Genomic DNA, 17,155 nt, shown 5'->3' with positions numbered 1-17,155 from the left:
GGTAAGTAATGAAACGTCGTGTGTGAAGTAAAAACCGTTTTGTCGATGGTTAAATATATTTAGTTTTCTAAGTGTTATTGTTTGGTGGTCAGTAATGAAACGTCGTGTGTGAAGTAAAAACCGTTTTGTCGATGGTTAAATATGTTTAGTTTTCTAAGTGTTATTGTTTGGTGGTCAGTAATGAAACGTCGTGTGTGAAGTAAAAACCGTTTTGTCGATGGTTAAATATATTTAGTTTTCTAAGTGTTATTGTTTGGTGGTCAGTAATGAAACGTCGTGTGTGAAGTAAAAACCGTCTTGTCGATGGTTAAATATATTTAATTTTCTAAGTGTTACTGTTTGGTGGTCAGTAATGAAACGTCGTGTGTGAAGTAAAAACCGTCTTGTCGATGGTTAAACATATTTAGTTTTCTAAGTGTTGTTGTTCGGTGGTAAGTAATGAAACGTCGTGTGTGAAGTAAAAACCGTTTTGTCGCTGGTTAAATATATTTAGTTTTCTAAGTGTTGTTGTTCGGTGGTAAGTAATGAAACGTCGTGTATGAAGTAAAAACCGTTTTGTCGATGGTTAAATATATTTAGTTTTCTAAGTGTTATTGTTTGGTGGTCAGTAATGAAACGTCGTGTGTGAAGTAAAACCGTTTCAATGATAAATACAGCTTAGTTTGGTGTATGATATAGAAACTGTTGGGAAATAAATAAACGAAATTTGGTTGGAATATTTAAAAAGATGCTTTATGTTTTTCTATTTTCATAAAAAAAAGTTTAAGATGGACTGTTAAATTAAACATATTAAAATGTATTATAATCTAAACACAGAATTGAAATACTGAACGAATCGTTTACATTATTAAGCGGGATTAGAAGAGAAAGATATCACCTTCACTAAAACAAAACGTTTAAAACACGTATCTAAAAAAAAAAACAACAACAATTGTCAACAGTCTACGGCCAAACCCTGGTGTCATGAGCTGCAGGCTATTTTTGCCTTCTGCATCTCTAGCTATAATCGTTCTTTATGTGTGACTTCCAGTGGGCTTAATGTCTGTAAAAAGTCGAATCCGTATCTTATTACTGTACTTATGTGAATTAAAAATGGTTTTATGTATCGTGCAACAAGGACGTGCACGTTTTAATTAGTCGATTATTTTGTTCTTGTTTTGAAAGAAATGTCCATTTAGAAGATATCCCTTTTGAAGCTGATTTTATATTTTAAATCTAAAACTGGAAGTCGATCGTACAGAAGTTGGTGGCTGTTTTGCTCATCATAATAACGGCCAAACGATTTGTTTATTTGAAGTTAAGCACAAAGTTACACCATAGGCTATCTGTGCTTTGCCCACCACGGGTATCGAAACCCGGTTTCTAACGTTGTAAGTCCGCAGACATTCCGCTGTGCTCAAATCGCTTTCAGTATTAGAGTTGTCGAATGATACAACTTTTGTGCTAATCGATTCACCTCTTACAGAGAAATGTGCATTTGAAAATGAGTTCTACCTCACGTTTACGTTAATAGTTTGGTGAAATTTCATTGTCTCTTTCAAAGATTTAACCACAGAAGACCTGGAAGAATGTTCGAAAATCATGTTTACCCTAGCTGCAGTTCAACAGCAAAGTTTGAAGATGTGATGTTTGTATTTCATACAAACATTGTGGATGCAGTCGTGATATTATTCCTGTTAAACGATCAGGAAGAGAGAGATTGTACAGAAACATTAGAATCTAATCAAAAGAGAACAAGAAAACTTCGAAACAGAATGAATAACAAGAACAGGATACTTTGTTCCTTTCATTGTAACCACTTTGATTGTCATAGACCGTTCAGTAACTGGCAGGCTTAGATATGTTTGATCAGACCTCAACAAACGAAAGTCATAAGAAATAGATAAAGATCACTTATTGTTGTTTCTACTAAGTGCACAGTGTCCTAGATGTCAATAGAACCATTCTTAAAGTGCATATCAAAGTAAAGATGGAATGGCCCTGAGCAAAAGAAGCCTTGCGTTGGAAAGACCTTCCATGAACGCTATTACTGCGTTTTTCATAGCAGGGAATCGAACCCCAAACTTATGCAAAGTCTTATATGAGAAACTGGTGTAGCGTATTTTATTTTGTTATCTTGCCTACAAGACATGACACTTTCTCTACGGTCGATTGAACGATCTTAGTATTTTATAAAATACTCAGTACGGTTTAGGAATGTTGCAGCGAATTCAGGTTTTCGTAGTTGTAGTTGCAAGGGAAATCACAGTAATTTGAAGTGAAAGCTGTGAATTAGTTTCATTATTTTTATAAACTAACCTACACATTCTGCTGTGAAACATAAATGTCTTTCTGTTTAAGTCGTATTGAATCTGGATATAGACTATTTTACGTTTTACAATTACAATTCCTTGACTCTACTTTCATTCAGTGTACGGTTGCTTTTGATAGAACTGAGAATTGTCTAAACAAATATTCTTGTACTTAAAATAAGAAATGTTGAACCTGGTGAAATCTTATGTTTTACAATATGATGACATATGTAATATGATTGGGGAAATCTTATGTTTCATAGTGTGATGATATACGTAATATGACTGGTGAAATCTTATGTTTCACAGTTTGATGACATATGTAATATAACTGGTGAAATCTTATGTTTCACAATTTGATGACATATGTAATATGACTGATGAAATCTTATGTTTCAAAGTGTGATGACGTATGTAATATGACTGGTGAAATCTTATGTTTCACAGTTTGATGACATATGTAATATGACTGGTGAAATCTTATGTTTCATAGTGTGATGATATACGTAATATGACTGGTGAAATCTTATGTTTCACAGTTTGATGACATATGTAATATGACTGGTGAAATCTTATGTTTCACAGTTTGATGACATATGTAATATGACTACTAAATATTTCAAGCACTAATTTTTAAGCAGATAGGTAGATAGCAAAATAATAAAACAAAATAAAAACAAAATGTAGTCCAAAGTTTTCTTATTATTTTTGTTTTTACTGCTGTTTTCGCAAAAATTGAACCAATTCATAAAATATTCGATTGACTTTTACTTTTTTTGTATTTCTATAAGTAATGAAAACTAGTATTTTATTTTATTACATATGTATTTCGTTAAAAAAACTGTAAAACTTTGGTTGCTTTTCTGTGATACTAAAGAAATACAATAGCAAACAAATGTAATTGCGAGTAGAAATCGAACGTGCATTTACCTCTGTTTTTAAAATACAATTCTATGGAAATCATTCTCCGACAATGGTATTAATTTTTCTTTGAATGCAGAACAGGCTAGCTTTATACTAAAATCGAGTGGAAGGCCCGGTAATTATGGCGCTTGACTTGCACTCTGTGGATCGCGGGTTCGAAACCCTGTCACCGAACATGCTCGCCCTTTTAACCGTGGGGCGTTATAATGTGACGGTCAATTCCAATATTCGCTGGTAAAAGAGTTGGTTGTGGGTGGTGTTGACTAGCTGCCTTCCCTCTAGTCTATCACTGCTAAAATAGGGACGGCTAGTGCAGATAGCCCTTGTGTAGCTTTGCGAAAAATTCAAAACAACCCAAACGATAACCCAGTGGAAAACGCTCGAAACAAGTAACTTAGAATCAAAAATCACTTTAAAGGATTCTTTCAGGACAGAGAAAACGATTAAATTAATTGTAATGTCATAAATTCATCGGAAAAAATACATCGCGTCAATTTCTCCTCTGGTTGAAACTTACATCTAAGTCCACGTGACTTTTTTATGCATATACTTAACGTTTTATTCTTCTTTTTTTTCATGCTTTTTAGGCTAATGGGTTTGACTTGAAGGAGAATTTGGAAGCCTGGAGAAGCTTGCCCTACGCAGCTCCTATGTATTATCCATACGACACTGCAGGATTGGCAGGTTACCCTTTCACAAATGGGTAAGTTTCTAAGAAATGGGATAATCTGTATTACTGAAAGTAAATCTACTAAAGTCATGATAATTTGTATTTTATAGCAATCCCAAAATTACAATATTTCTTATATAAGTTTAGTAATAATATGTATTAATAAACAGGTAAATTGTTATTTACAAAAAACGAGTTTTTTTTTCCCTCCGGAAGATCAAGAAAGCATAACTTATGGTGTAGAATTACATCAATTTTTTATGTTTATTTTTGAAAAGATATCTTTAAATCTGATCATAGGTTAGGTCGTTTTTTTAAAAAATTAAATCTTTAAACCCAGATCATTGATTGCTTTTATTTTGCAAAATGTTTTAGAAGACCAATGGTAAATACGGATACTCAAATAATGGAAGTATTGTTATTTAAGTTCTGTAGTGCAAATTGGCGTATAGAAAACATATTAATGGTAGAAATAAACGACCTTATAACATCAACCAGTTTCGGTTTGTGTTTCAGTGAACGCTTCTGAAGAAGGTGTAAAACGAAACCTTGAGAGTCTAATTAAGTAAAAACTACATTTTGGTGTTATAAGGTCGTATATTTTTAGCATTAATGGAAGTATGGTCACTATGGCTATTCAAAAATGGGAAACTGAGAGTATAATTTCCACTTACGTCACTTTTTAACGTCGTACCATTACTTCGTGTTGTGTACGTCGTAATTCTTGATCAACAGGTAGAGAAATATAGTAATTAAAATAAAATAAAGAAAAAGGAATTGAATGCCTAGAGTAGAAATTGAAAAAAATCCAAAAGCAACTCGCTATTGGCTGTTATGTTTTCACCAAATCCAAGAGCAACTCGCTATTGGCTGCTATTTTTTCTCCCTAATTGCATCATATATGACTATAAATGACGATTATGTACATAATTACAATAACAGTTTATCATCAATGTGTCACATTTATTGTTTAAGATTTATTCCAACTTACGGCGATTGTACGAATTTCATGAAACTAAACTGCTTATCTTATGAACCATTTTCTAATTTGTTTGGTCTCATTGAGTGTTTGTGTATATATTCTCCATGTGAAAATATTGAAATACTACGCAATTAAACAAAGTAAATTTCATATACACAAACGTAGCCAAATAAGTACAGAAAATGTTTTTCATACTTGCAATGTATACTAAGTATGTTTCATACTTGTAATGTATACTAAGTATGTTTCATGATTGTAATGCATATTAAGTATGTTTCATACTTGTAATGTACATTGAGTACGTTAGCTGAACAATAATTTGAATACCTAACACTAGGTTAAGCAGAGACTTGTGTAACCAGTAACATATTGATCGTTCTGTTCCAATGGTTTCGACATAAGTATATATCTATGAATGTGACAAGCGAGTACTTAATACCTTTTATGATTAATTATTGAATTTTTGGGTGCGGGCTGACCCTGCGGTAAAGCTATGGATTTCGAAGCTGGCGAGACGGGTTCGAATCTGTGGGAAACCAAAAAAATATTTCCCTTATTTTAAGCTATGCGTGTGTTATAAGAGTAACAGTAAATAACTTAGTGTGGATAGTAGGTGGCAGATTGCTGCTAACTGGCCGTCTTTCCTCTGGTTAGCAGTTCAAACTTAAGGACAGCAGGAGATAGCTTTAGTAGATTTGCGACAAGTACAAGTTACTGATTTTGCCACTAGCGAAGCCTAAAGACCAAGTTAATGGTTAATCTACACATGAGTGACTTAACAGCGACGTTATCTGTTATTATATACAAATAGATACAGTTTCGCTTCGCCTGAGGGAAAATGTTGATTTAAAAAAAGACGAAGTAAATAAGTTCAAGCAGCTGCATTACTTCATAGAACCGCTTTTGGTCAGGTTAATTGATAAAATATAGCTGACACTCAGCTGTTTGCTTCCCTAAGTTTTCTTTTAAAGTAAATCAACACCAGAAATATAGTTTATTCAGTTAACTTAGAGTAAATTAAAAATTAAAAGTGAACAAACTTAAAGTACGATGCCTTTTATAGATTATTTGCACCTTACACGTTCGAGAGTTCAACACACACACATCAGCACGCAAAATACGCATACTAATATAGCCGTGTTTAGAACGTTATTCGATAATTACCTGCTTACATCCAGTCAGTAGATATTGTTGGAGAAGTATTTTTTACAGATCCGCACCCTGTATTTGTATTTTGAACTGTAAAATGATAGAATAAAACGAAACGTGTGTTGATAATTACTTTTCAGGATAGATTCAATAAAAATGTCTGGCCAACTTTCCATTTGAGTTTGATATCATATGGACAGGATTAGATATTCAATAATACAAAATGATCTGGAGTGACCTAGTGGCTAACGTGCCAATACTGTAAATCCGAGAGTTCCTGGATTAGGCCCGTTGCTGCATAAATGCCTTCCGCCCATTGTGGCCGCGGTGACCGTCACGTGCCACTATTCGATGAGACAAGAGCAGCTCAATAGCTGGTGTGAATGCTCTTAGCTAGCTATCTTCGTTTAATTCAAAATCAGCACAGAATCAATGATATAAGAAAGTAACAGAGCAGACATCTGGTGTCAAAACTTGATGATAATTCTACTTCCTGTTCTCATGAACAAAGATTGTTCTGGAATTTGTGGCAGTTCTTAGGGTGGCTATTATGGAAACGACACACGCACGATTTGAAGCGCGTAATAATAATGCGCCAAAAATCTTTAGTTTAGAATGAATAAGTCGTGAATTACGGTAACGCTAGTCGTCCTCTTTACTAAGCTTATTTAAAACAGGCCTAAGTTTGAGAGCGTGAGGAATAAAACCCGTATCAAACGAAATTAACTTCAACAACCGCCAAGAAGATTTTATTTTATTTTTTGGAACGCGCGTGAACATTCGACAAATACAAACATGAATGAATCGCGTTTCTACTAATACAGTTATTAAATAATACACAAACAGTTGAAGAAAACAAATTACAGCGTTCGTAATCTTATTGAGTGACAGAGGTAAACCAATTTAGGAAACTTTTAAGCCTATTTTAACCTTGATATGCTCAAGAAATAACAGAGTTATCCACTTAAGAAATGTGTTCTGGGGTTGTACATATGATATTAAACCAAAGAAAAAATTCGATTGCTCAGGTACAGTAGAAAAGAATGAGCTGTTTGTGTTACTTCTACTAAACTGTAGAAATTAAATAATTATCCTTTTTCACGCAAAAAACGTATATAACAATATGGTCCCTTATTTTCATCCTCTTTCACTAAACCAAGCGGCTTATTGAAAAGAAAAACAGGAGAATAGAGCAAAAGTAATTTAATAATACATATTTTGTAAAGCTGGCCATCCTTTGTTCTACAGTTTTAGGGATAGCGACTTCTTTTGTTCTTTTTCCACTTATCATGGTTAAAGCTAGGGTTATCAATATTCACGCGAAGAGCGAAACAAGTATTTACCTTTTCAAAGCTACGTTTAGTTCGACTGCAAAACAAGCATATGTTTCCTGTTTTATTCGTTAGGCCTATCTGTTGTCTAGATAGATGAGATCAGAAATTAAAACAGCATCTCATGAAATTCAGCATCACTCTGGTAAAATCGTTTATTATAATCATTATCATTTAAAAGTATATTCTATACCGGTATTAAGAAAAATTACCACTCAATACTTCTTTTTTCTTCTTCTTGGAATATTCTGCACATTTTGAGTTTGGATAAATTTGTTGTTGAGTTTTTTTTTACATCAGAATTACAGGAACCAATACTAAAGAAATAATATAAGCGCGGCACGTAAAACTGTTAAAAACCTGTTAAACAGTACTAGGGTAACAATACAAGCACGGCATGTAACGAATTAAAAAAAAACCTGAAAAACAGTACTAGGGCAACAATACAAGCACGGCACGCTGTGAATTTAAAAAACACTGTAAAACAGTATTAGGGTATCAATACAAACACAGCACGTATGAATTGGAAAAAAAAAACCCCCTGTAAAACAGCATTAGGGTAACAATACATCCACGGGACGTAATATATTGTTAAAAACCTGTAGAACAGCATTAGGGTGACAATACAAGCGCAGCACGTAAAGAAATTGTTAAAACCTATAAAAGAGTATTAGAGTAACAATACATCCACGGGACGTAATATATTGTTAAAAACCTATAGAACAGCATTAGGGTGACTATACAAGCGCAGCACATAATTAATTGTTAAAACCTGTAAAAGAGTATGAGGATAACAATATAAGCACGGCACGTAATGAATGGGTAAAAAACATATAAAACAGTATTAGGGTCACAATAAAAGAACGACACATAATTAATTGTTAAAACCTGTAAAATGTCACTATATTTATGTGCATATGTAAATAGAGTAGTGACCATCAATAACTATACAGTTGCTACTGTTTTCTTAGTTACTCTACTATATATCAACTGTTGATCAACTTTTTCTATAAATGGTTAAATTAGGGAAATAATAAATAATATAGAAGAATTACAAAACCCAAAATCCTTTTACGTGTTAACGTTTTTATATATGGATGCATATCACAAAATTGATCCCTATTTCGAAAAATTACTTGTTGTAGTTGTTACAATATTTGATCAATTTTGTTGTTGTTCTTGACATATACGCAGCAGCAAAGATATGTAGCCGTTATGGACGTTAAGCTTTACAACATTATTTGCATGACAGTATTAATATGTGGATGTTTTCACTCTTATTAGTGTTACTTATTTCTTAACACTTTGAAGCTCTTTGTACGTGTGTTTGTGTATGTAAACGCCTGCTTTTGTGACTTTACCTTCGATGAGCTTTCGTTATAGCACTTAATACTTTAACAGCTGTGAGTTTTTCTTGTAACTTGAAAACCATACGTAACGCTTAAATATTAAAAATCTTCGTAATATTTTAACACGAATTTACCTTCTTTGACACTTTAACACCGTTTAACTTTCTTAATGTTTAACACTGTGAAACGTTATTGAAACCTTTATACCATGTGTGAATTTTTTAACATTTTAACATCAAGTTTCACTTCGTTACGTCTGAAGACTGAAACGTTATTGAAACCTCTATACCATGTGCGATTTTATTAACATTTTAACACCAAGTTTCACTTCCTTACGTTTGAAGACTGTGAAATGTTATTGAAACTTTTATAACATGTGTGACTTTTTTAACATTTTAACACCAAGTTTCACTTCCTTAAGGACGTCTGAAGATTGTAAAACGTTATTGAAACCTTTATACCATGTGTGACATTCTTAACATTCTAACATCACATTTGACTTCGTAATAACTTTTAAAAACTTTAAAACGTTATTGGTAAATTATACTCTGTGTGACTATTTCCAACGTTATTTGTGGTCGTATTTACATGTTAATGCCATGTTCTTTTACAAGTTTAAAAAGCGCTTAATTTTGTTGACATTTAAATATGTTTGTCTCTTTGACATTAAGATTGTGTATAATGTTGGCCGGTCGTGCGTGGCTCTATAGTTAGCATGCCAGAACTATGAATAGCAGGATCCACGGTTCGCGTTACATTGCCGCAGAAATGTACTCCGCACCTTGTGGGTGTTATGATAGTGATAGTCAAAAGTCACTATTAGTTCAGACAATAATAGCTCAAGAACTTATGGTTGGTGCTGTTCACTAAACTGCCTTTCTTCTGGTCTATGACTTCAAAATTAGGGACGGCTATGTGCCGATAGCCCTATGTAGCTTTGTGCAAACGTTATTTACAAACAAACAAAATGTATAATGTCCTCTTTGTTGTTTTTTTTCATTATTTATATAGACACTTTTTCAGGTACTTATGACGATTGCTAAGTGTTCTTCAAAAACACTTGCAAAGAATTTCACTCATTATGAAGCACAAGGTTATCCAAACAAGTTGCTCTCCAGCTCATCAGGCCTGCATTCATTCCAGACATTATGAGCCTGAAGGTTAAGCCTGAATCCAAATACTTGAACTCAGGCTATTTTCAGCTGCTGCTGATGCTAATGGACATATGCCTAATAGAGTTTAGTTAAAGTAAAATCGTGTGAACGTCAGAAGTTATGATTATAGAACTATGAATACATTTTAAAGTATTTGAGCGGGATTTGATCTTTGAATTTTTATGCTTATTACAATTTAACATATGTATATCTAAAATATTTTTTTTATATTATTGCCAAGAAACCTCTTTAGGTGATTAGGGTACTGCGGGTCGCGGGTTCGAATCCCCGTCACACCAAACATTCTTGCCCTTTCAGCTGTGGGGGCGTTATAATGTGACAGTCAATCCCACTATTCGTTGGTAAAAGTGTAGCCCAAGAGTTGGCGGTGGGTGGTGATGACTAGCTGCCTTCCCTCTAGTCTTACACTGCTAAATTAGGAACGGCTAGCGCAGATAGCCCTCGTCTAGCTTTGTGCGAAATTCAAAACAAAACAGTAACCTCTTTTACAGTATTTAATTTTTGTATTCATCGCAAATCATGTTTCGTTTGTTTTGTCTTGCGCAAAGCTACACGATAGGCTATCTCCGTTGTGCCGACTACAGGGATTGAACCCAATTTTTTTACGTTATAAGCCCTGATAATGACTGTTAAGGAAAAGCTCGAGAGGAACTGCTGACAATATAAACGTATATATGTTGCTGTTTTTCTCAGATGAAAGGAAAACATTGTAAAAGTATTTTTCAAAATTGCAATGGCGGACATTTTTTGCTTACAAAATATTCATAATTTATTTTTCTATTAAATTATTTGTCATCTTCGAAATAAGTTCCACCTATTATAAGCACATAATCTGGTAGTTTTGTCACTTATTTTAAGACTTAATATTGTACAAGTTGGATAAATGGATTATGATTGCTGTAATCCCATTTCAACATATTAACCATAGTGAGCAAGTGGCGTTGCACACCCACATCTAAGCAACACGACTTTATTATGATTATTGTCTAACGTTAAAGAAGCGTTTCCTTTGTAATTATAAAATAGCATCTACCACTGAAGATTGTTCACACGAAGAATGTATTTCGTTTGGAACTGCAGTTACTGACAAACGTTGAAGAAGCATTTTCGTGTTAATTACGATTAATTTCTAGCACTGAAGATACATTTCATTGTTAACTACAGAGTGTGTAACGCTGGCACTTTATGTGTGTTTAATTATGAATGTATAGTAGTGAAAATGCGTTTCTCAACTGTATAACGTTGTTAACTACAGAGTGTGTAACACTGAACTTTATGTGTGTTTAATTATGAATGTATAGTAGTGAAAATGCGTTTCTCAACTGTACAACATGGTTATCTACAATGAATTGTTAACAGTATAAAAGTGTTTCTACAACACATATAATTTTTAACACCAATTAGTGCCTGACTATACACATTTGTTTCTCAAGAGGTCTTTCTTATCAGTGTAGGCGGCATACTTAAAATAGTTGTTGTTATCCACTTGCTATATTACCAGCACAGAAAGTTGATTTAAACTGACCAGTTAATTTTTTTTTTTACTTTGTTAAACTCATGCACTGCCATACGCCGAGTGACATAAGGTGAAAACATAAGTGTGTTATTTTATTTAAGTGCTTCACCTGATTTCCATTTAGAAACACTTGTAAGTAATGATAAACGATCTTTACGTGGAAGCAAGCGTTTATCAAAATACATAATTCACGCTCGCACTGAACTGTAAAATTAGTAGGCTTAGCGTGTCGAAATGAATATCAGTGATTTTATTCTCCAGAGTGAAACAGGGAATTGCTTCAACGCCCAGTGCGCCTAAGCACACTGAAGCACCATTCAGAATGAAGATAGGGACGTTCTCAGCTGAAGGATGTATTAGCTTTCAGGCCTGATAGAGCGTGGTTCCAACCGCAAGTGGGCGATATTTCTAAATCAATTTCAAGGAGCGCCGACGCTTGCTGATAGAGTACGTTTCCGGTGCGTAGCTGTAAGCTCATCATTCATTGGCCCTCACTTGAAAGGAAGAATATCTCCACTGTGTGTAACAGAAAGTAGACCTGAGCAACGACGCATAACTAGCTGATTTATGTGCGAGAAGAGGGTTGAATGGAGCGATATCACAAACGTCTACTGGTTAGAACAAGGATAGCCTAATCAATGCGTATGGGCTATTCAGCACTTGCTCGCTTTTTCTTTTTCTTCTTCTTTTTTTATTAGATGAATAGGATCTTATGATCATTCATGATACATTAATGTTTCATATAGCGCACGTCTTATCTTCTAAGATATACACGCTTTTAGAGAACATAAACTTTAGAACTCTAAACTTTGAACATAAAGTTCTTGGGAGAAATCCACAACAATCTATTTGGATACGTGTAATTTATTACTGCTGATTTATAAACAGACGAAACAACTGATCGTTTGTAGCTGTCGCTCTGAGCAAAGGGGTTTTATTGAATTTGTTGTAAAATTTATAACCTCATGTTTCAATGAATACTTCGATACGTCTAATCTCATGTTTCAATGAATACTTTGATACGTATAACCTCATGTTTCAATGAATACTTGGATACGTATAACCTCCTATTTCAATGAATACTTTGATACGTATAACCTCATGTTTCAATGAATACTTGGATAAGTATAACCTCATATTTCAATGAATACTTCGATACGTCTAATCTCATGTTTCAATGAATACTTTGATACGTATAACCTCATGTTTCAATGAATACTTGGATACGTATAACCTCATGTTTCAATGAATACTTGGATAAGTATAACCTCATGTTTCAATGAATACTTCGATACGTTTAATCTCATGTTTCAATGAAAACTTCGATACGTCAACCTCATGTTTCAATGAATAATTCGATAAGTATAACTTCATATTTCAATGGATACTTTGATACGTCTAACCTCATGTTTCAATGAATACTTCTATACGTACAGTTCTGAAACAATGCAGATCACTTATGAAAATACCGTTAGAATTTAGTTAAACAAACAAAACAAATTTCCATCCATTTATTATTACCTATTAATATATTTTATTTCTTTGAAGTTAGTGATAATATCAATTAAGCACTACAAAAAGTGATCATTTGAGACTGAAGTTCAATCACAGACAAAGAACGGTATCTTGCTGAAGTTCCATAACAGTTTTTCTTTACTTGGGGAATACACCAAAAACCTATTGGTTCACCAGCTATAATTCTAATTGACGCAAATCGGTGTTCTTGTCTTTGGGTGTTTCATAGATACATGAAATTAAACAATATAAAGACAACGTAAAGCGATTCGTTCTTTACCTCGGCCAAAATGGACGAGTGGGTCTTCATTGGATTTAGTTTCAGGATTCCACTCAGCACCAGTACGTTTGTTCACATTAGATAAGCGTCAACAGTCTACGTTCTAGTCCTCTGTCGTTCAAGGATTTCCCTAAACCAAGTATCAGCTTATGATTGCTGAAGGAAATCCTTTTAAACTTCGAATTACCATCTTTTTTATAACGTTCACTATAGGCAGGGTTCGTATATTGTATTATGTTGAATGATTTTATCTTTCCGCCTGTTGCAAATGGCAAAAAAGGGGTGAAAATACTCATTTTCTATGTGAAATACGCAGGAAATCCCAACAGTAAATTGTGGGATTAACTGCGATATTGAAAACATATTTGTCTACAACTTTTTGTGTGAATGTTATTACGGACCCGGTAACCAACATTAATGGACCCACAAATGATTTGGTGTAAAACTTTTTTAGATAATTGTACTTCAAAAGCTGGTAGGGTAGTTGTAGAAATCAAGGAGTCTATTCAGAATGGCTTTTTTATTTAGCCTACAAACAACCAAAACAGGATCTGATATAGCTTCTAATTACTTGTTTTAAAATGTAGGTATGGAATGGACTTAAATGGAGCAAGGAGAAAGAACGCTACCCGAGAAACCACGAGTACGCTCAAAGCCTGGCTAAACGAACACAGAAAAAACCCTTATCCAACCAAAGGCGAAAAAATCATGTTGGCTATCATCACGAAGATGACATTGACGCAAGTTTCCACGTGGTTTGCTAACGCCCGGAGACGCCTGAAGAAAGAAAACAAAATGACATGGTCTCCGCGGAATCGTTGTGACGATGACGATGGAGATGGAGACGGTGATGATGAAGTTAGTAGAAACAAAGATTTTGAAGATGAAGAAACCAGCAAGATGGAAAGAAATAAAGAAAGTGGCAAAGATGATGATGATGATGATGATATTGGAGATGGTAAGTCATTGCAAGGTCTGATGATGATGATGATGATATTGGAGATGGTAAGTCATTGCAAGGTCTGATGATGATGATGATATTGGAGATGGTAAGTCATTGCAAGGTCTGATGATGATGATGATATTGGAGATGGTAAGTCATTGCAAGGTCTGATGATGATGATGATGATATTGGAGACGGTAAGTCATTGCAAGGTCTGATAATGATGATGATATTGGAGACGGTAAGTCATTGCAAGGTCGAAATATAGGATCGGCAGGATCAAAAGTGTTTCTTGAAAAAAAAGGAATCATGAAGAGTGTATAAAAATTGTATAATAATTCCAAATAGTATCTTTTTTTCTTTATGTTTCTTATATTAATATATTTTCTTGTTCTGTTGAGGACATTAATATACTCCTTTTATAATATCAAGTTTTAAACATAAAAATCAAATTGATTAAAAGTTATATATATTTACCATCCGTGTCTAGGGTTATGTTTTAACTTACTGCACATGATTTTAAAGTAATTTTATAGTCGGATTTATATCTTTACAGGTTCACCGGATACAAGGAGTGAAATACTTGAGGTCGACCATTCAATCCACTCTCCAGCACAGCACGAAGACGACGATCCTTCTGAGCGACTGAGATTAGATCTCAGGGAGACGAGTCTGTCCGTGATGGGTCAGAAACGGATTGCAATATCTAGCCCGTCGTCTGAAGCTTCTCTCGGTTCAGACTCCGAACCCTCACAACCGCCGATTCTAAGACTGAGTGATCCCAACCCAGCCCCTGAGCCTCGAACAACGCCCAGTAAACCAAGAATCTGGTCAATAGTGGACACGGCTACATCCACTTCTTCATCTGTTGCGGGAAACTCGTCGAGTCTTCTCATATCTTCTTCTCCACTGGTGTCAGGATCCAACAAGATGAGTCCTCTCCAGAGAGCAGCCCGTTTAGACTATTTGAGTCCTTATCCCAAACCCTCCTCTTGGTACTCTAACACATTAGGTAGCACGGCTATTCCAGGCTCCTTTCCTCTATCAAGTGTCTATAGCTGTCCACCTATTGTTCCTCCTGGTCCTGCACTAACCTCAGCGAATTCCGGCTCCTCCAACTGCACTCTAGTCTCCTCATCTGTCCTTTCGGACTCTGCCAGTGTTTCAGCTTCCTTAAACCGGCTCAGAACAGCCGCAGCTGCCTTCAGTGGCAGCGATGTATCACTGAATAAATCAGGAGCAAGTTGTTCTTCCTCCGTTTTCGGCCTCGCTCTACAAGGAGCTCGACTTACTCCATCCATACCTCATCCGGCGGGATCTGCTGCTGCTCTAGCCGCTGTATCCGGCAGTGCTGCTGGAAGTCCCGTAGGCACAGTTCTTCCTAGGAGTTCTTTGATGTCATGAGAATCAGAAGCTTCTTAAAAGACATTTTTTGAGCCAGTAAAATTCGTGAGCGACCACCAAGACGACGTTCTCTGTAAACCAGTCTTGGTGGAGGACAGTGTCCGTATGAACCTTATAACCAAAGACGAGTTGCCAAAATAACCCGATCAATGAAAAGACGGTTTTAATGAATTGAACCTGTAAAGTATGAACTATAGTAAACAAATGTCAGAACAGTTTTCTCTACGAAGACGCCAATAATTCCATTACCAGGACTCGACATTTTCAGTTGAGGTGACTAGGTCTTTATTAAATGGAAGGCCTCAGATGCACCACATCCTTCCGTTTGAACTTGTATATATTATGTGAATTTGCGTGTCGCAAGTGCCAGGGATTGTTCGCTTTAATATAAACATCAATTAACCTTTCATCATAATGTTCATAGATTGTAACAATTACTAACTTTCTGAAGATGTATCCACGAAACTCTTTTTGGCGAACTTATTAAAAGTTGGTTTTCAAGACAGCCACAGACATTTTAGAAATGCAAGGTGTGGGGAAACCTCTTTCAAGAAACAAGCTACAGAAAAAAACTAAATTGTTTTATGTAAAAAGAAAAAAAAACGAAACATGTATGTATACAAGGCGTGTTTTTGTTGCCCTCCATAGTATCAGTTGTTGTGATGTACACCCCTTACATTGTTGGCCATTGTCACTTTATTGATATTGTATATGCATGTGGTATATAAGTGAAAAATATTGAAATAAGCGTGTTAATTTATTGCTTTTGGAACCATTAATATTCTTTCTCCTCCTTGATGATTTTGATTGTTAGTGTACCAATGATTTCACCCTTAAATAGTGACTAAGCACATAAATCATAGAAGTGCCGGATTGGAGCTATAAAATAGTAGGCTTCCTTTAGAATTTGGTATAAGTTGGTTGATGTGGTCATCCACACCGTATTGTAGATACATCACGATCTATGCTTAGCAAACTGGGATTTCTAGGGTTAACTGATAGACAACGACTTTCTAAAACGTGTAACAAAGAGAATCTGGGATGCAGTGTAAGAGATTTTATTATACGCCAATAAAATTAAAGGAAAAGAAAATGGTTGTGGAATTTAGTGAATTTCGAACTCGGGATATCATTAACCGCAAAATATTTCAAATTTTAGCCCTATTTTAAAGTAACTATGTTTACGGTGCAAAGCATTTCACGCCTTAATCCTCTTTCGACTTAACGGTATTAAGGGTGATAAATAATTCACATTTTAACCCTATTTTTAATTAACTCTCTCTATGGTGTTAAACATTTCACACTTTAATCCTATTTCAAATGAACTCTTTTTTTTTTTACAGTGTTAAACATTTCACACCTTAATCATATTTGGAATTAACTCTCTTTAATAGTTTGTCGAATTAACCCTCTTTTTATAGTGTTTGGCCATACAGACAGATAGATTCGTAAATATAGAATTAGTTGTTATATAAAGGTACACAGACTACTGTAACTGTTAATTCTTAACATGTTAAGATATATGTTTACAGTGTAACTGAATATGGAAACTAAATAATTCATTCAACTGTGGCTGGATACGGAAATATAAAATAAGTCACTCAAGTTTGACTGGATATAGAAACA

At 34.7% G+C, this 17,155-nt stretch overlaps 1 protein-coding gene across 1 annotated transcript in view; it reads left to right on the top strand.

Annotated features, from left to right (window-relative positions):
* Positions 1-16,599, top strand: part of LOC106457741 (iroquois-class homeodomain protein IRX-6-like) — a 31,563-nt gene extending 14,964 nt beyond the window's left edge. The window contains exons 3-5 of the mRNA XM_022383760.1: positions 3,803-3,918; positions 13,770-14,140; positions 14,682-16,599. Coding sequence (XP_022239468.1) covers positions 3,803-3,918; positions 13,770-14,140; positions 14,682-15,529 — 1,335 coding nt within the window. The 3' untranslated portion in view covers positions 15,530-16,599. The remainder of the gene's footprint in view (positions 1-3,802; positions 3,919-13,769; positions 14,141-14,681) is intronic.
* The last annotated feature ends 556 nt before the right edge of the window (positions 16,600-17,155 follow it).

The sequence above is a fragment of the Limulus polyphemus genome, unplaced genomic scaffold (assembly GCF_000517525.1).
Source record: "Limulus polyphemus unplaced genomic scaffold, Limulus_polyphemus-2.1.2 Scaffold368, whole genome shotgun sequence".
In the NCBI taxonomy this organism is placed as follows: domain Eukaryota; kingdom Metazoa; phylum Arthropoda; class Merostomata; order Xiphosura; family Limulidae; genus Limulus; species Limulus polyphemus.
The sequence above is the reverse complement of the archived record's forward strand: the minus strand, read 5'-3'. Positions and strand labels throughout refer to the sequence as shown.